The sequence below is a fragment of the Babylonia areolata genome, chromosome 20, assembly GCF_041734735.1.
Source record: "Babylonia areolata isolate BAREFJ2019XMU chromosome 20, ASM4173473v1, whole genome shotgun sequence".
In the NCBI taxonomy this organism is placed as follows: domain Eukaryota; kingdom Metazoa; phylum Mollusca; class Gastropoda; order Neogastropoda; family Buccinidae; genus Babylonia; species Babylonia areolata.
In genome coordinates, this window is record NC_134895.1 from 38,303,858 (window position 1) to 38,323,857 (window position 20,000).

The window sequence follows — 20,000 nt, forward strand, 5'->3', positions numbered from 1 at the left end:
TGTGGAGGTGTGGCAGGGAGGTGCGGGGGGGTAAGCGTGGGGTGGGGTGGGGGACATCAGTTCAGTCTGGTTGCTAGGCGAGGACAGCCTACGTCACAACTGGACAGGTATTCAATTAACGGGACAAAACACGTTCATAACAGGGTGGGGCTGTTGTATAAACCCAACGAAGCAGGTACTCTGTTAGTTAGTACTAGGACGTACTGGTCTTCACAGGTGGATTCTTCGTGTTACGCTGTTGTTGCTTGTTGTTGTTGATGTTATTGTTGATAATGATGTTGATTCGGTGATGATGTTGTTGCTGTTGATGATGATGATGTTGATCTTGGTGGTGGTGGTGGTGGTAGTGCTTATCCTACCGTTTACTAATGAGAGTGCCAAATCTATCTCTCTCTCTCTCTCTTAAATATCGGTCAACAATAATATATTCGTGCAAAAAGGTCTGTGCCTCTGAATCTGACGAAGAAGTCTTGTGCACAAGAAAAATGATACATAGAAATTTCAATGATTATAAATCGTACTTATCATTATTATTAAAAAATATACATCATTATCATTTATATAATTTTTATTATCAACATCATTATCAGTAGTAGTAGTAGTAGTAGTAGCAGTTATATATCACGTAATTGTTCTTGTAATTGCAAACACTGTCACAACCATCTGCAGCATCTGAAGCAGCAGTAGGCTAACAGTTGCAATGATGATGGTCAGTTTGTGCCTTGTCGTGACAGCGGTTGCAGTCACTGGAAAATCTTATGGTGCAGAAATCTAAATCATTGTAGCTGTCAGCAGAAGCCATTGCAACAGCAGTGGTGGTTGTTGTCGATGGCTGTCTTGAAACTTGAGTGATTGTACATGATATCGTGTGTGTGTGTGTGTGTGTGTGTGCGTACGTGCGTGTGAGTGAGTGTGTGTGTGTGTGTGTGTGTGTGTGTGTGTGTGTGTGTTTCGTCCTTGTCCGTGCACGTTAAACCACAAACATGTGGTTTTGCATTACCTTTGTCCAAGACCACAGTCCGTCAAGGCCCATCTTCTACACACAAATCTTTTCGCGGGCCACACAGCCTCTCCCAAGTTTTGTTCCACTGTGACTCATTGTTCTGATATAGCGTCATCATTGTTTGCTTGACGTCAGCAGAACACGTGACATCCACTTTAATTGTTCTTTCAGGGTTTTGCGAGTTATCACACACACACACACACACTACACACACTCACACACACACACACAATGGGTGAAAACAACGTGACGTGTGTCGCATGTTGTTTTAAGCCGACTTGTTTTTAAATGAACATGGTAGATTTTCGATGGAAACACCAAAGAATATTATAGTTTAACGTCTTTTCACTGTAAGTGATATTAGACGAGGGAAGGAAAAAAATCGAGTGGGAGGAGGGGGTGGGGGGGAATTACTGTGTACGTATACGAGTAAGTGAAAGTGTGTGTGTGTGTGTGTGTGTGTGTGTGTGTGTGTGTGTGTGAAAATTATTGATTTAAGTTTTGTTTAAAAAATAAACAAAAAATCATAACAATATTACATATTTCTAATGAAAAACTAGCAAATATAACAGCGAACCAACTGGACTGTTTAACAAGGATTTAAAAAAGTCATACATTAGCAATGGACTGCTGAAGATCGTCAACACTGAAGATGATTTCAGTTCAGGGATTTGAGACTTTAACATATCGCAGGTTGGTATATGATCGGCTGTTATGTGAGCACCACAGATGCAAGAAACATTACTGACATATTTTGTCCTAAAACAATTCATTTTCCATGTGCAGATTAGAGAAATGATTTGCCTCTTATGAAAATCATTATGATAATGTTTTCCCATGAAACCATACATTTTCTTTATGTTCTTATGTAACTCCGAGTTACCAGTTATTAAGTGTGTGTGTGTGTGTGTGTGTGTGTGTGTGTGTGTGTGTGTGTGTGTGTGTGTGTGTGTGTCGAATGTGCTGGACTCGTGGTCTTGTTTAAAGTTAAGACAAGATACACATACTTTTTTTTTCTGAAAGGTCACAGCAATTTGACTTTTGGCTCGAGTATACGCTGAGTTCAGTTCTGTCACTTCACCGTGACAGAAGGAGGCGTCACTGCGTTCGGACAAACCCATATATCAGCACACTACACCATATATATCAATTAAGCATATAAGATGCCTGACCAGTTGTATAACCCAACGCGCAAAGTCAGCCGCTGGGCCGGTATAAACTATAACTAGTATAAGTAACATCACACAAAATAAACGTAATCGTATTAAGAACATCAACACCCATTAATTTAAAGCATACAACACGATAGCATAATTCATTGAAACATGTAACAATAGGTATACCTTGATCCACTGAAACATGCAACACAAATAACTTATTAAGATGGGCCTAATATGAATTCAATGTTGACTTGGCAAGAAAAACTACCGTATGACATGTGACACTGGCATAAGATAAGCCAAAAACTACCGTACGACATGTGACACTGGCATAAGATAAGCCAACATCCCTTCACCTGAAGCCTCCCCCCTCAGTTCCCCTAAATCAACACACATACACACACGCACACGCGAACGCACACACATGGATGTACACACACTCTGTCTCTCTCAGTCTCTCTCTCGACACTGATCAGTTGAATAATGCAAGTTTTGAGTTCTGAGCTCTGTGTGTGTGTGTGTGTGTGTGTGTGTGTGTGTGTGTGCGTGTGTGTGCGTGTGTGTGTGTACACATGTCTATGACTTTATGAAGTATTGTGTAGTCACGTGCATGCTACAGTATGACATGTATGTAGCATTGTGTAGAGTAGATATAGACCCTGTTTCAGGGCGATGTAAAAAAAAAAAAAAAAAAAAAAAAAGCCGGCGCCAGAGCTTATCTATTATCCTCGAAAATATATGAAGAATCTCTCTCTCTCTCTCTCTCTCTCTCTCTCTCTCTCTCTCTAGTTCTCTCTCTCTGGCTCTTCCATACACACACACACACACACACACACACACACCGCACACACACACACCGCACACACACCGCACACACACACACACACACACACACACACACACACACACACACACACACGCCCCTCACAGTGCAAAACAACAACAACAACAACAACAACAACACGAACACACACACACTGCACAACGCCCCTTCAATTAAAAACGTGTATCGACTTATAGTGCTCACTCACCTTTCAAACGAGGAGGAAAAACGGAGAACGCAAAGATAACAGTTGCCAAACCGGCACTGTCGGACGCCCAAACACCTGTCCCACACACAAGTTGTGGCCTGAAATTTAATACAGACCCTGTTCAACCCTTTCCTCTGTTTTTATCTCTTCTTCTCTCTCAGGTCTGTGACTGACTGGCTTCGAACGGTAACCCGGGAACACACACACTGTAAGTGTAACCCACCTGAACCGTTTGACAAGGCACCAATTCTCTCTCTCTCTCTCTCTCTCTTCTGGCTTTTGCCGAGTTCACACAGCGTCGCACATCTCACGTGAGGCTAAAAATAGAACCCGACTACCTGAGAATGCGAGCAAGCACAGAAAAACTCAAGAGAACACAACATGCACGCAGAGAAACACACCACCGTCCACGTTTGACACGCTCAGCAGCCGTTTTCGGTCAGGCCGTTGTGTGAGCTTTTTGACACCACAACATCAGTTTGCACACGTTCCTCCTCCGTCTCCGGACCCAAGGTTTGTCTTGCAGGCGTGGTGGTACTGTCGTTTTATATAACCAGTAGATTTTTGTTTGTTTAACAGCCGAGGACAGTTGTGTAACAGAGGGTATGCGTTCTTGAGCCCTCCCTCTCTCTCCGTCCTCTCTCTCTCTCTCTGCGCCAGGTCTCAGTACACGCGAACTGAGACATCAATGACAGCGCGCGGCGCGCGCCCGCACGTTTTAGGTGAAGGACAGGCCGGGTTCGATGTAGGTTGTGCAGTCAACCGTATCGATCGGTTTTTCTCTCACTCCCTCGTTGCTGCTATGCTACAGATGCCTGAAGTACAGTCTGTTTTGTGTTGTTTGCGGTTTTTTGTTTATTTGTTTTTGTTTTCCTTGATTGTTTGTTTGTTTTTGTTGTTGTTGTTGTTGTGTGTGTGTAGCGCGGCACCAATGCAATTACAGTACAACACAATACAACGCAATGCAATGCAACACAATATAATGCAATGCAATACAATAGAATACAATACAACACAACACCACCTTCAGTCACAATACAACGCCCACCCCTCTGTTTTAATTCCCAGACACACACACACACACACACACACACACACACAAGCAGAGGTTCCAGTATGCATGGTCACGTGTTCTGCCACGTTGTTTCGGGGCGGTCAGTACAGTCAGTCAGCGGTCATCAGCACAGAAGAGTTACCTAACAGCTGGCACGTGCGTGACTCGACTTGGCTGGCTGGCTGGGCGAGACTGACCAGCGGTCCGCGTCCTGCTTGACCAACCACGTCACTCCCTCACCATACACTGTATGTGCTGACCGCAGTAATAAGAGTGCACCACACCCCACATGCAGGGTTTCCTGAAATAAATCACGTCTTGTTTTGTCTTGTCTTGTCTTATCTTGTCTTGTCTTGTCTTGCAATATTTGTACAAGTTACACAAAATATGTATCGTTTTCATGTTCCCCCACATACCGTGGGGTTTCCTGAAATAAAACATGTTTTGTTTTGTCTTGTCTTGTCTTGTCTTGCAATATTTGAAAAAGTGACATGAAATGTGTATCGTTTTCACGTTCCCCCACATACGGGGTTTCCTGAAATAAAACATGTCTTGTCTTGTCTTGTCTTGTCTTGCAATATTTGTACAAGTTACATTAGATATGTTTCGTCTTCATGTGCCCATACATAAGGAGTTTCCTTCTTTTTTTCTTTTTTTTTTTAATAGTTTTTTTTTTTTCTCAAGGCCTGACTAAGCGCGTTGGGTTACGCTGCTAGTCAGGCATCTGCTTGGCAGATGTGGTGTAGCGTATATGGATTTGTCCGAACGCAGTGACGCCTCCTTGAGCTACTGATACTGAAATAAAACATGTCTTGTTTTGTTTTGTCTCGTCTTGCAATATTTGTATAAGTCACATGGAATATGTATCGTTTCCATGCCCCCCCCCCCCCACACACACACACACACTTACGGGGTTTCCTGAAATAAAACATGTCTTGTTTTGTCTTGTCTTGTCTTGTCTTGTCTTGCCATATTTGTACAAGTTACATGGAATACCTATCGTTTTCATTCTTCTTCTTCTTTCCGTTATACGACCAACACCGACTTGCCGATGACTCTGTCGTGGTTCATGCATGCTGGGTATTTTCGGGTCTCCATAACCCACCGAACGCTGACATGGGTGACAGGATCTTTAACGTGCGTATTTGATCTTCTGCGTGTGTATACACACGAAGGGGGTTCAGGCACTAGCAGGTCTGCACATATGTTGACCTGGGAGATCGGAAAAATCTCCACCCTTTACCCACCAGGCGCCATCACCGTTATTCGAACCAGGAACCCTCAGATTTGAAAGTCCAACGCTTAAACCACTCGGCTATTGCGCCCGTCTATGTGTCCCCACATACGGGGTTTCCTGAAATAAGACATGTCTTGTTTTGTCTTGTCTTGTCTTGTCTTGTCTTGTCTTGCAATATCTGTATAATTTACACAAAATGTGTATCGTTTTTATGTTCCCGCATATACGGGGTTTCCTGAAATAAAACATGTCTTGTCTTGTCTTGTCTTGTCTTGTCTTGTCTTGCAATATTTGAATAAGTTACATGAAATATGTATCGTTTTCACGTTCCCCCACATACCGGGTTTCCTGAAATAAAACATGTCTTGTCTTGTCTTGTCTTGTCTTGTCTTGCAATATTTGAATAAGTTACATGAAATATGTATCGTTTTCACGTTCCCCCACATACGGGGTTTCCTGAAATAAAACATGTCTTGTTTTGCAATATTTGTACGAGTTTCATGAATTATACATCATTTTCATGTTCCCCCACATACTGGCTTTCTTGGGGGAACAAAATTTTCTTTTTGTCTTGGCTTGGCTTGTCTTGCTTCCTCGCCGCCCTCAACCCTCCCTTCCCCCTGGCCCCCTCCCCCTTGTCCTCCCCCTTGTCCTCCCCCTCGCCCCTTCCCCTCGCCCCCCCCCCCCTCGTCCCCCCCTCGCCCCCCACCCCCTCGTCCTCCCCCTCGCCCCCCCCTCGTCCTCCCCCTCGCCCCCTCCCATCTCTCTCCACGAGCAACCCAACAGCACAAGTTTACAGAACACGTAAAACGAGACTTCCACCCCCAGCCCCTCCCCTAAATTCAAACAGACCCCCGACCCCCCTCAACGGCCGGATCACAGACCTGCATTGCACTTTACCTAAAATCTGCCTTTTTGTTGTTTGTTTTTTTTTTTCCCCACTGACAGACGCACGCACTACCACCACCAACGTCCCCGAAAAAATTGGCAAAATACCAAGCAACGCCCCAACACCTAGCTGTTACCACTGAAACACAAGACTTGACTACCTCGTCGTAAGTTCCTCTCGTTAGTGTCAACAGAAACTGAAATGTTCCAACACCATTGAGGATTTTTGTGTTTTTTTTTGTGTTTTTTGTTTTTTTAAATATATAATTAGTGTGCAGTTCGCGTGAGTCGCCACGTGAGGAGACTGACAGAGGTGACACAAAACGTGTGCTGTGCAGAGCGGGTAGGCGAAGGATCGAGTCACCCACCTCACCGGGTATATAATTATTATGTGGTCTTCATGCACTCGCTGATGGTCCTGAACCGGTGGCTTGTCCTTATATCCTTTAATAAGTGGGTATAAGTAATTTAATGTCACATGGTTCTCCCAGTGTTATTAAAACTCCTTCAGTGCCGGGATGGGGTGGGGGAGGGGGAGGGGGGGGGGTGGCGGGGAGGGGGACACCGTAGAAAGTGGTGTTTTAAGTCATAAAAACAATAAACCAATAAGCCTAAAAGTGAGAGAATGGTCTGGATGGATATATATGTATATACCAATCTAGATAGACTGTGTGATTTTTCAGCTTTCCAGAGTCATCATTTCCCTTCTTCTAATGACGTCTTCAGTGATGTCATTATACACGTACGTGATACGTGCTGAAGCACACAAGGGGTGAATAATTATTCTCCAACTGACTGACTGGTTTCCCAAGACCCTACTAGCACACAACAACGTGCTGGACCTGGAGGGCGCTGGTAGTTAAACTTAATTCTACATGTACTGAAAGACTTTTTTTTCTCTTTTTTTTTTTAAGGAAAAAAAAAGAAAAAAAAAGTTCGGCACCTATGAAACAAAAACAATTTAACAGTTGAGGAAGATAATTGTACGAATACAATACACTGGACAACATTAAATCTTTATTCATTAATCCTGTTGGACATTGTTGCGAGCGTTCGAAGCCTCGACCATACAAATCCCTTTCTGCAGTCTGGCATACATGAGAACTTGGCAAGGCAACAGGTTGAACTTAAAAAAAATAAGTATTAGGTTGAACATAAGCAACAATACAAGAACTGGACTTAATATGCAAAAATGAGATCTGATCCAAATTTACGTGTATGTATTGAAGCAGATCAACACTAAACGCTTGACGGTCTGAATAATAAGGACAGGTCCTTTCAACCTTGACGTGAGCTCAAGTTAACTAACTGGTAGCCAAACCACAACCACCTGAAGAGGAGACATATCTAATTTACCAAGACCAAAACTTCAGTCAGAAAGTTTTGACAAAGAAAGGCCAAGTTCAGTCACAAACGCCCCGAAATATTAGTCAACTTGTAATTTCAAGATTGTGTTTATTTGTTTATTTATTTAGTTTTACTCTATGTTCACTCAAGACCCAAGTGCGTTAGGTTACGCTGCTGGTCAAGCATCTGCCTAGCAGAAGATATGTGTAGTGTTTATTATAGATTTTTCAGAACGCAGTGACGCCTCCTTGAGCAACTGAACTGAACTTTTGAGATTTCCTATTAGACGGAGGAATTAAGCGTCAGAACTGCACTCACGATTACAGGGACAACGTTCAGTAAGGAACCCCTTTTGCGTATCGGGTGGATTTGGACGTTGGCTGTGTTCCAGTGGAACTGTGTTGGCGCCGTGTGGGCAGAATAATTATAACACAAGTGTGGTGACAAGAGAACCCATACAAAAATATATAAAAAGAAGTAATACAATACTCTCACAACGTTTCGTAACAAACGTATTATCCAAGTTACGTGTGATCTAGATTAAAGACGGGGGGTAGTACTCTGATGGTGGTGGTGGTAGTTGTGGATGGGTGTGGTCGTACGCGAATGTGAGAGAGAGGGAGAGAACGGACGGGAGGAGGGGAGAGAGAGAAACAGAGAGAGAGACAGAGACAGACACAGACACAGAGAGCGGTGGAGAAATAGAGAGACAGACAGACAGACAGACAGAGAGAAAGAGGGATAAGGGTGTGTGTGCTGGGGGATGGGGGTGGGAGTGAGGGACAAGAATCAAGTAATCCGCAGTTTTACTGAGATGAACGGTTTTACAGATTAGCATTCTGAACGTTTAAAAAAAAAAGAAAAAAAAAGAAGAAGAAGAAAACCGAGGGGGAAAAAAAACGAGAAAAAAATAAACGACAACAATATGGCATTAACATGTGAAAGAGTACGTGGCGTGAATGCCTTGTGTGTGTGTGTGTGTGTGTGTGTGTGTGTGTGTGAGTGTGTGTGTGTGTGTGTGTGTGTGTGTGTGTGTGTGTGTGTCTGTGTGTGTGCGTGTGTGTGTGTGTGAATTTTTCCAGACCAGGAAGAAACGGGGCGTGTTTGGGGAGACGAGGCAAGGCGTGCGATCAAATAGCACACTACATTCATTGTACACATAACTGCACCCTTTTTTTTCAAACAGGGTCAAGTGGGCAATATCGAGGTTTGCTTTTAGTACGCAAGAACCTAAGTATTACCAAACACACACACACACACACACACACACACACACGCCACAAGAAGACAAGCACGCAGATTAACCGACAGATAAACAGACCAACCGACAGACAGACAAACATATAAGACAGCCAGGCGAACATACAAATAGACGGATAGATACATTTACAGATATATTATAAATAAACGTTCGTAGGAATCTATCGACACGGGTGCATCACTCCTGTCAACATTTTCTTAATTTCCAGAAACCCCAAAGATGTTGTTATGTATGTTTATATGACTGTTTGGTTGATCGATTCATCCATTGTGTCACAAACTGAACAGATTCTTACCGCCACAAAAGCGACGCTAACTTCCTAAGGAGTGTAATAATAGTTCACTACGGACGCATGTCTTCAAACTCTTTAAATCAATATGAAAAATGTGTAAATAAAACATGCTGGGGATTGTACACTTGAGACGGGCAGAGTTTCCAGCGTGCGTAAGAAGATCCGTTTTGGTTTTTATGATGGTGTGTTTTTTTTTGTGTGTGTGTGCGTTTTTTTGTTGTTTTTTTTTAACCCCCTTCCCCTTTCCCACCCTAAACTGTCTCGTCTTATCTCAGCTTGGGCTTCTGATCTAAGTTGGGTAGTTTTTTTGTGTGTGTGTGTGTTTTTGTTTTTTGTTTTTTTAAGGTGCTTTATATAAGCGATTTTTTTCAGATTTCTGTTACACACACACACACACACACACACACACACACAATGGACTGCTTGATCGATGGACGCGAATTTCGGATGGAGTGTAATAATAGCTAGTTCACCATGAACGCATGTCTCAAACTCTTTAACATAAGATACATAGATTAAAAACATAGATATATGGCTTGTTGGACACCTGAGACGGCCACAGTTTTACAGCCTGTGTAAGAAGATCCGTTTTGTTTTCTTTTTCTTTTCTCAGTTTGAGTTTCGTTACCTCAGTATATTTTCTTTCAAAGGTTTTTTTTTTCTTCTTCTTACTTTCTGGTATCTGCGCACACACACACACACACACACACACACATACACACACACACACATATGTGCGCGTGTACATATAATGCATAAATATATATATATATATATATACATACATATATATATATATTATATGGATGGATGGATGGATGGATGGATGCGTATATTGTCTGTGCGTGTGAGTCAGCAAGTAAGTGTGTGTGTGTGTGTGTGTGTGTGTGTGTGTGTGTGTGTGTGTGTGTGCGTAAAAAAGTCGTGGTTTGCCTGAATAATGATAATAATAATAATAACAACGATGATGATGATGATGATGATGCATACGTATATAACTACATCGCTTTCAAACCTTTCAAATCACTTAACAATAACACGTCAGTCAGACACAAAGCACACTGGAACACACACACACACACACACACACACACACACACACCGAAACACAAAAGCCCGTTGAAGAAATAAATGCAGATCCATAGAATACAGACACGGAATGGAGCTCCTTAACAATCACTGTTCTGCAAAGACTGCTTGAACAAGAATCATTTTTCTGTCATTCTTTTTTCTTTTCTTTTTTTCAATGTAGAATATGAGCAACTGTGACAGAGTGAAAAAAGGCAGGGAGTCTCATGTTTGTACAGCTGTACAACTGAAAGCTCTTCGGCCGTTTTTCTCACTGATGACAAGTGCTCTGTTGAACTGATCGCAACCACAGACCAGACTGACTGATCGACTGCTTTTGTGACGGGCGCAATAGCCGAATGGTTAAATCGTTGGACTTTCAATTTGAGGGTCCCGGGTTCGAATCACGGTGACGGCGCCTGGCGGGTAAAGGGTGGAGATTTTTACCATCTCCCAGGTCAACATTTGTGCAGACCTGCTAGTGCCTGAACCCCCTTCGCGTGTATACGCAAGCAGAAGATCAAATACGCACGTTAAAGATCCTGTAATCCATGTCAGCGTTCGGTGGGTTATGGGAAACAAGAACATACCCAGCATGCACACCCCCGAAAGCGGAGTATGGCTGCCTACATGGTGGGGTAAAAACGGTCATACACGTAAAAGAGTGAACGTGGGAGTTGCAGCCCACGAACGCAGAAGAAGAAGAAGAAGAAAGACTGCTTTTGTGTTCAAACATTACTGGAGGAATGGCTTGTAAAATACTAAACAGAAGCAGATGGGCACAGAGAGAGAGAGACAGAGAGGGGGGGAGACAGACAGACAAACGACAGAGAGAGAGAGTCAGAGACAGAGGGACAGACAGAGACAGAGGGAGACAGGCAGACAGACAGACAGACAGACAGAGACAGAGAGAGACACACAGAGACACAGAAACAGACAGAGAGACACACACACACAAACAGAGAGACAGAGAGAGTGGCGGGAGAGACAAACAAGACAAAGATGGACAGACAAGGAAATAGAAGCAGACCGACAGATTCACAGAGTACAATGCGTGTTGATTGTTCGTAGACAGAATGTGTGTATGTGTCTGAATGTTTGTATGCGTGTCTGTGTGCGTGTGAGTGTGCTTGTGCACATGTGTATGTATGTATGTATGTGTGCGTGTGCGAGTGTGTGTGTGTGTGTGTGTGTGTGTGTGTGTGTTTCGTGCGCTAATCGCAAGAAATCACAACAACAACAACAACAGCAAAAATTAAAATGTGTTTTAAAAAAAATCAAAAAGCGCCCCCTATAGCCGACCGATATAGCACCAAACTATTTATCAGTCACAGCAGAACAAGACAACACTTTATGCATCTTTTAATCATTGTTGAAGCATGCAACACAACTGAAACAAAACCAAACCCACTCACATTCATTGCAAGCTTAAATCAGCACCCAAACAAGTATGGCTGATGTAAAGAAAAAAAAAGGGGGGGGTGGGGGCGGAGGGGAGGTGTGTGTGTGGGGCGGGGCGTGTGTCCCCAGTTCATTATAAACCACAGTTCAGAAAGCTACGAAATACATTGCAAGGAATACCCAGCGACGATAAAGTTTGACCTGAATAATTTGCTGAAATCAAAGGGAGAGCATTTGTACCGTACCTCTCAGTGGCGAACGGATGTTGTAATTGATTTGCTAGCAGCTGGAAGCAAATCGATAATGTGGGAGGAAATTCTGCATGATTATTAGTATTCGTAATGGGAAAACAAAGAACGTTAATTCTGATTTAGAAAAAACATCAAAGAATTTAATGGAATAAAACTGTATACTGCTTATTCCCACAAGTACAAAAAAAAAGAATGTGATTACAGTTGTTGTTGTTTTTTTGTGTGTGTGTTTTTAATATTCATGGAACGTAAAAACTAACAAAAACAAAATGATTGAAATAATTATTTCCCGAAAGACTGTGGCAACTGAACGCGCAGGAAAATTATTCCAGTTCACAACCTTTATTATCATGTGCCACTTGACAAAAACAAACAAACAAACAAACAAAAATCCGAAAGACACAGAGGCCTACTTCAGCAATACAGCACTGACGAGATATGTAAAATTAGTTCAGTTGTGACACTGAGAGAAAACAAACAAACGAAAAAAAAGCACATCCACTCATGTATTTCTTTATCAACACATATCCTCGTTCAAGAAGCTTTTGCAGGTTTTACTTTCCCCATAAACCCCCGCCTCCCCCTTCCCCCCCGATAATGCAACACAATCAGTTTCCAATTATTCGTCACAAAAGAGGGATTTCACACAAAAGCTCATGTTCTGTGGAAACAACATATAATATACCAGATTTGTAATGATAGCATAGTAACGATGTAGGCTCTTTGAATACATAGCTCTCCAAGCATACATTAGCACACAGCACAGTATTCCTACAGTAATGAATGAATGAAGCAAACTCCATTTTCTACCATTCTCACACACTGATGTTTGCCAGCACACACACACACACACACACACACACACACTGGCACAGGCACGCACGCACACGCACACTCTAACACATTATGACGCGCGTTGACAGACCAAGAAACAGAAACAAATGGACTACGATACCGCTTTTCCACCAGCTATTGTTGACCCTTCTCACAGATGCTTTTACGAATTTGTGGAGAGGGGGACAACCCCCGTGATCTGAAAAACTCTTAAGGGTGTCGAGTTTGTGTCCCTTCCAACATCTTCATCACTGCTTTTATTCGTTTGCTCTTCGATTTAAAACAAAAATGTTTACATACTTCTGTGTAAAAAAACAACAACAACAAAAAAAACAAAAAACTTGCTGATGTGCGTACATGCAAACGAAGAACGTGTTAACATCAGTCTGCATGATTATAATGATTTATTTTTCTTCTTATTATTATTATCATTAATCATTAATTATCATTATCCTATCATTCTTCTTCTTACTGATGTTGTTATTATCATCATTATCATACATAAACGGACTTGGAGCTTCCTTTACGAGGAAGTTTTTGTAAGTTTGGCGATTATGTCCCTTTATAAACCTGAACAGGCGCAAGCTATTAGTGGCTTGAAAGTCAGTGTGCGTGCGCCTGTGGCCTTTCGTCTCATCAGAAGTATCGCTATTCTAGCACTGTGCATGATCATACATGTGGGTTGTCAGTAACAAAAGACCACGTGGACTGCAATACAGATCACGTAATACTATGTTGCCGGCTGACATTTATGAGGGATTTATTTCAGGTTTTTTTTTTCCAGCTGACATTGTGAAATTGAGATCAGCATTGACTGTTAAGAAAAACAACTAACTAAAGATGCGAGGAACATTGCTGGTCATTGTGCTTTTGAGAGTGAACAAAAGAGTGGAATGATAACAGCGCAAGTTAATGAGGATGACAACTGCTGAACTTTCCTGCCGATGGGCTTTTTATAGAAACAATAATGAAAGTAAGACAATCTCAACAACGACAAGGACTAAACATATAAACGAACACGTCTTTCAGTAATGATAAACAAAAAATAAAGTTCTACATTGTGAGTACTGTTCTTGTATTGAAAAGCGTTTGGAGCAAAATGATTTGTTTAATCGATATATAAATAAACTCTTTTAGTGCTGTTATTGTTTACCAGAGTTAGGAGCTTTCGCTTCTGATTACTCCTTTCACTTTATGAAAATAAGATGTTTATACATATCAAAATACACGATCTTTTCCATGATGTGTTCAGAGGCCCACAGCAACAAACAAAAAAAAGAAAGAAAGAAAAAAAAGAAAAAAAGAGAGAGAAAAAAAGAGACAGACAGACAGAAGTCAAATCCACGCTCAGTTACGGCATCATCTACTTTGCTTCCACAACAGTCGTTAGACATTTACTCTGCATCTCAGACAAGCTGGTGTGTGTGTAGGGGAGGGGAAGAAGATATCATATAAAATCAGGAAACATACTTATCACTCCATCTTTAAACCACAGCAGTGTATGTGCAGATGTGCATGATGAAATGGCTCGCGCCAACACTGACTGACAAAACGGAAAAGTATGTAACAGAACTTTACACATCGTTCACACACGGATCATTCAACCAAGCCTGGACCCATTTGGTGGCCTCAGTGGAAAGCAATTGTTATTATCATATGTCTATGTCTACTTTTAGTATTCTGTTCTATGCCGGTCCTTTCTCTGTGATTTCTATTGTACTTGCGTGGCTGTGATGATGTGTGTATGATTTACTGCTATGCTACCTTTTAAGGGTTTCTGTTGTTGTTAATTGTTGTTGTTGTCTATATCACTGATTGACATAAGTTTACATCTGGGCCAACAGCAAAGTGAGAGCTGTATTATCAATGGTTTCTCCAGTCAATGGGAAACTATTTACAGCTTAGTCTTTTGTGAAGATGACTCTCAAACTAGGAGGCAAAATTGCACTGGCTCTTAGTGCTGCAGCCTTGTGGGCTAGTTGGCCTTTGGGAACCATCCCAACGCCGACTGTCCTAAAACCCTCTTGGCCGAGAGAGTGGGGATGTACTTGGGCAAGACACTCTCCACTATAATCAAATTCTAGCTCAAATAGTCGGAACAGCAGTTGCCTTCTCCGCTGTTCTGATGGTCATAGTCGGACACGACTGACTATCATATATATATGTCTACTGTGATTATTGCTTGTACGCACGGGCTGCCCTATGCTGAACATCTAAACATTTTATGTCTTTTTGTGTGTTCATGTTGAATGCCTGTGTGATTTTCGTGTATTGTTTATGTGATTCATACACCAGAAATGAATTTCTCTTGTTGGGATAATGAAGTATTCTGTATTCTGCAAGACCATAGCACCGAACAAACTGATCAGCCAGTTGGGTCGTTAAACTATACCACTACCTTACTGGCAACGCGTCCGCATAGGAAGCCAAAGAACCTGTAGATACGGGATTGAATCCCACACACGACAGGAAATTCCCCACCTCCACAGGACCTTGGATACGGTGGTCTGGACGCTAGTTTTCATCCGGATGAGACGATCGACAAACCGTGGTCCCGTTGCATGCAGCATGCATATTTGTTCCTAGACAAACGTCTGAACAAACAACAACAACAACAAAATCCACTTCTAATATTCACGTGAGTGCGTGCGCAGTGACTGAAGCCTGACTGACTGAATGACGAGCGCCCCCTTGGCAAAGGCTGCTGTCAGTCGACGGCTCTACCCCAGATCAACACAACCTGTTGTGGAACTGGGCAATGTTTTTTTGTGTTTGTTTTTTTTGTGGAGCACGCCTTAAGAGTTCAGGTCTCTGTCCAAGGATAGGCGCTATGTAGAGCATCAATAATAATAATTTTCCACTGGTATATATATATATATATATATATATATATATATATATATATAAAGGCCGGCGCTGGGCATCGATCCTCCATCGATGTGCAGCGAACACGTCGACATCGGTCCCGAATAAGTAACGGATGTAACGTTCAATTCTCGGTCAATGAAAGTCTATGCGGACGTACCTTTCTTGATTCTTGAGATTGCTTTCGCTGCTGTCCATCATGAACGTTTCACTATAATGGCTGACAGAACCGCGTACAAGAAAAGTCCAACCAGGAATCAAACTCGTGATCCACAGATGGATCACGTCACCTCAGCACCTCTTCCTGACTCTATATTTGCCAAATCTCCCACTAAAATTACCAACGAACTCCCACTATTTTTTTTTGTGTGTGTGTGTGTTTACCGACGAACTCCCACCCAGATTATCGTATGTAACGATTACCGATGTCGTTCAATGCTATTTTCGTCGAGATCTCCGCGAAGCACCGAGCTGCGTGTCGATCGAGGATCGACGCCCAGCTACTTTGTAAAAAAAAAAAAAAATAAATAAATCAGTCACACAGATTCGGCGATCACTCAGTGATGTCGTTCACGCGGATGAACTCCACCATGCAGAAGCCGAAGCTGGCCAGCGTGATGAGGGAGGCGACGACGGCGACGATGAAGGACCAACCGACGTAGAAGGGCCCCAGGGTGTCCACGCCCTCCGCGAAGTAGGTCAGCACGCGCCAGGCGTCACGCTTGATGTCGTCACAGAAGTCACGGCCCTTGACCCCCATCACGATCACCGACATCAGGATCATGCTACCTGCAGCCAGAAAAAAATAATTCTTATATCGGGTGTCCCCCCAAAAAAAGTGAACCGCTTTTGGACAAGTATTTTCTCAGTGATAGAGAAACCGAATTCATTGAAAAATTTCACGATAGTAACCTTAGGGTATTATCAACAAGTCTGCAAAATATCTAAACGTTCGGACGCAAATTATGCGAGTAGTGTCAAATTCAAAACAGCATGTAAAAAAATCCAATATCAGAGGAAAACTCACTTTCTCCTTGAAACCGTTTTCAATGGTAACCTTATCACTTTCACTCAAAGGCATGGCTTTCACTCAAAGGCATGGTTGATCCTTCCAAACTGAAACTTTGGACAAAACTGATTTTGGATACAGACGACAATAATAAAAAAAAACAACCAAAAGACTTGACACCCAGACAGCTATTTTTAAACTGACACACTAACAGATGCCAACACCTGGCAGCTGGCATGAACATGATGGTCACATTGCTCAGCTCTGATATTGGATTTTTTGACATGCTGTTTTGAAGTTGACAATACTCGCGTAACATGCGTCCGAACTTTTAGATATTTAGCAGACTTGTTGATGATACCCTAAGGTTACTGTGTGATCACTTTCAATGAATTCAGTTTCTCTATCGCTGAGAAAATACTTGTCAAAAAGCGGTTCACTTTTTTGGGGGGACACCCGATACACACACACACACACACACACACACACACACACACACACACACACAACCGTGAAAACTTCTACACTCCTGGCTATAAACGACATAGTTCATGGTACGGCCTGCGTCAACCTACAACAAAAGCAAATGACATTGAAACTTCTGCGAGTGACAACTCGTCAAAATTAAAGGGTTAAAGGTGTGTATCGGCAGAGAAGGGTAGGAGGCAGAGATATGTAGATACAGGTGAGCACGAGCAGACACAGTGAGAGGCAGATACAGGTGAGTACCAGCAGAGGCAGAGAGAGGTAGATACAGGTGAATACCAGCAGAGACAGAGAGAGGTAGATACAGGTGAATACCAGCAGAGACAGAGAGAGGTAGATACAGGTGAATACCAGCAGAGACAGTGAGAGGTAGATACAGGTGAATACCAGCAGAGACAGAGAGAGGTAGATACAGGTGAATACCAGCAGAGACAGTGAGAGGTAGATACAGGTGAATACCAGCAGAGATACAGAGAGAGGTAGATACAGGTGAATACCAGCAGAGACAGAACGAGGTAAACACAGGCGAGTACCAGCAGAGAAAAATACAGGTAGATACAGGCCAGTAACAGCAGAGAAAGACAGGTAGATAAAGGTGAGTATCAGCAGAGATAAAGACAGGTAGATAGACACAGGTGAGTACCGACAGAGAAGGTGAGGAGGCAGAGACAGAGAAGTAGGTACAGGTGTGTACCAGCAGAGGTAAAGACAGTTAGATAGATACATGTGAGAGATACCAGCAGAGGTAAAGACAAGGTAGACAGACACAGGTGACAGATACTGTCAGAAGTAAAGACAAGGTAGACAGACACAGGTGAGATACCAGCAGAGGTGTAAAGACAGGTAGACAGACACATGTGAGAGATACCAGCAGAGGTGTAAAGACAGGTAGATAGACACAGGTGAGAGGTACCAGCAGAGGTAAAGACAAGGTAGATAGACACAGGTGAGAGATACCAGCAGAGGTAAAGACAAGGTAGACAGACACAGGTGAGTGATTCCGGGAGAGGTGTAAAGACAGGTAGACAGACAGGTGAGTGATACCGGGAGAGGTGTAAAGACAGGCAGACAGACACAGGTGAGTGATTCCGGGAGAGGTGTAAAGACAGGTAGACAGACACAGGTGAGAGATACCACCAGAGGTGTAAAGACAGGTAGACAGACACAGGTGAGAGATACCACCAGAGGTGTAAAGACAGGTAGACAGACACAGGTGAGAGATACCAGCAGAGGTGTAAAGACAGGTAGACAGACACAGGTGAGAGATACCACCAGAGGTGTAAAGACAGGTAGACAGACACATGTGAGAGATACCAGCAGAGGTGTAAAGACAGGTAGACAGACACAGGTGAGAGATACCACCAGGTGTAAAGACAAGGTCGACAGACACAGGTGAGAGATACCGGCAGAGGTGTAAAGACAGGTAGACAGACACAGGTGAGAGATACCACCAGGTGTAAAGACAAGGTCGACAGACACAGGTGAGAGATACCACCAGAGGTGTAAAGACACGTAGACAGACACAGGTGAGAGATACCGGCAGAGGTGTAAAGACAGGTAGACAGACACAGGTGAGAGATACCACCAGGTGTAAAGACAATGTCGACAGACACAGGTGAGAGATACCACCAGAGGTGTAAAGACAGGTAGACAGACACAGGTGAGAGATACCACCAGGTGTAAAGACAAGGTCGACAGACACAGGTGAGAGATACCGGCAGAGGTAAAGACAGGCAGATATACACAGGTGAAAGATACCAGCAGAGGTAAAAACAAGATAGATAGGCACAGGTGAGAGATGCCGGCAGAGGTAAAGACAGGCAGATATACACAGGTGAGAGATCCCAGCAGAGGTGTAAAGATAGGTAGACAGACACAGGTGAGATATACCGGGAGAGGTAAAGACAAGGTAGACAGACTCATGTGAGAGATACCGGCCGAGAAGGTGAGGAGGCAGAGGGCGATGAGCACCCCCCGGGTCTCCTGCAGGAAGGGCACGGCCAGGTAGGCCACCAGGATCACCAGGGACACGGCGTACGTCAGCAGTCCCACCACACAGAAACCCTGGGCCGCCCGCACAAAGTCTGCACACACACACACACACACACAGTGCCCACACAGCAGTAACAAGGCTCAGGCCACCACTATCATCTTCGTCGTCGTTATCATCAACACCGTTGTTCAGAGAGAGAGAGACAGAGAGAGAGAGAGAGAGAGAGATGGATGGATGGAAGGATGGATGGTTTATTCATACAAGGCTATTGCCCCTCGTGAACGGGGTAAACGATGTACAACAATAGAGTATCTGCATTTGACTAATAATCATAATTTTAATCCTAATGAGTTCAGTAATCGTGAAGTCATAACTGAAGGCAAATGCTTTGTGTAAATAAAATGATAAATTCCTCACAATCCTTTCATTACAAGAAGCTATAAGTAAGCTTAACCGTAGTTGACGTTGATACCTATAGAATTTTAAATGAATATATCGTGTCAATGCTGGACAACACAAAACAAAAAGCAACTCATCTTCATTTCCAGTTTTGCACAATGGACAAACTAAATCTTTTTTCAGTATGCTTATCCTAACGTAATCGATGCTGAGCAATTTCAGAGGTACCAAATCTAAACTTAGTCATGACAAATTCCAAGTGTCTTTCTAAATCCATTGAGCGAGAGAGAGAGAGAGAGAGAGAGAGAGAGAGAGAGAGAGCTATAAACGCTGTCAGTAAAGACAGGGGCGCAAGCGATAGACAAATGTACAGGAGAGATGGTGACGAAGAAAACAACTATTGATAGATACACTCTTGTCC

The 20,000-nt window shown here is 43.0% G+C and overlaps 2 protein-coding genes and 1 long non-coding RNA gene across 4 annotated transcripts in view; 1 reads left to right on the forward strand and 2 right to left on the reverse strand.

Moving 5' to 3' along the window:
- The window catches only part of LOC143294967 (patched domain-containing protein 3-like), a 46,418-nt gene extending 42,638 nt beyond the window's left edge, over positions 1-3,780 (reverse strand). For both annotated transcript variants that reach the window (XM_076606495.1, XM_076606494.1), the window contains exon 1: positions 3,195-3,780. The gene's annotated coding sequence lies outside the window, so the exon portion shown is untranslated. The remainder of the gene's footprint in view (positions 1-3,194) is intronic.
- The window catches only part of LOC143295486 (uncharacterized), a 365,664-nt gene that overhangs the window by 52,760 nt on the left and 292,904 nt on the right, over positions 1-20,000 (forward strand). The gene's annotated exons all lie outside the window — the stretch shown is intronic.
- The window catches only part of LOC143295066 (uncharacterized), a 10,364-nt gene continuing 3,531 nt past the window's right edge, over positions 13,168-20,000 (reverse strand). Inside the window, exons 2-3 of the mRNA XM_076606626.1 lie at positions 19,122-19,271; positions 13,168-16,481 (exon numbers count right to left, since the gene is read on the reverse strand). Coding sequence (XP_076462741.1) covers positions 16,246-16,481; positions 19,122-19,271 — 386 coding nt within the window. The 3' untranslated portion in view covers positions 13,168-16,245. The remainder of the gene's footprint in view (positions 16,482-19,121; positions 19,272-20,000) is intronic.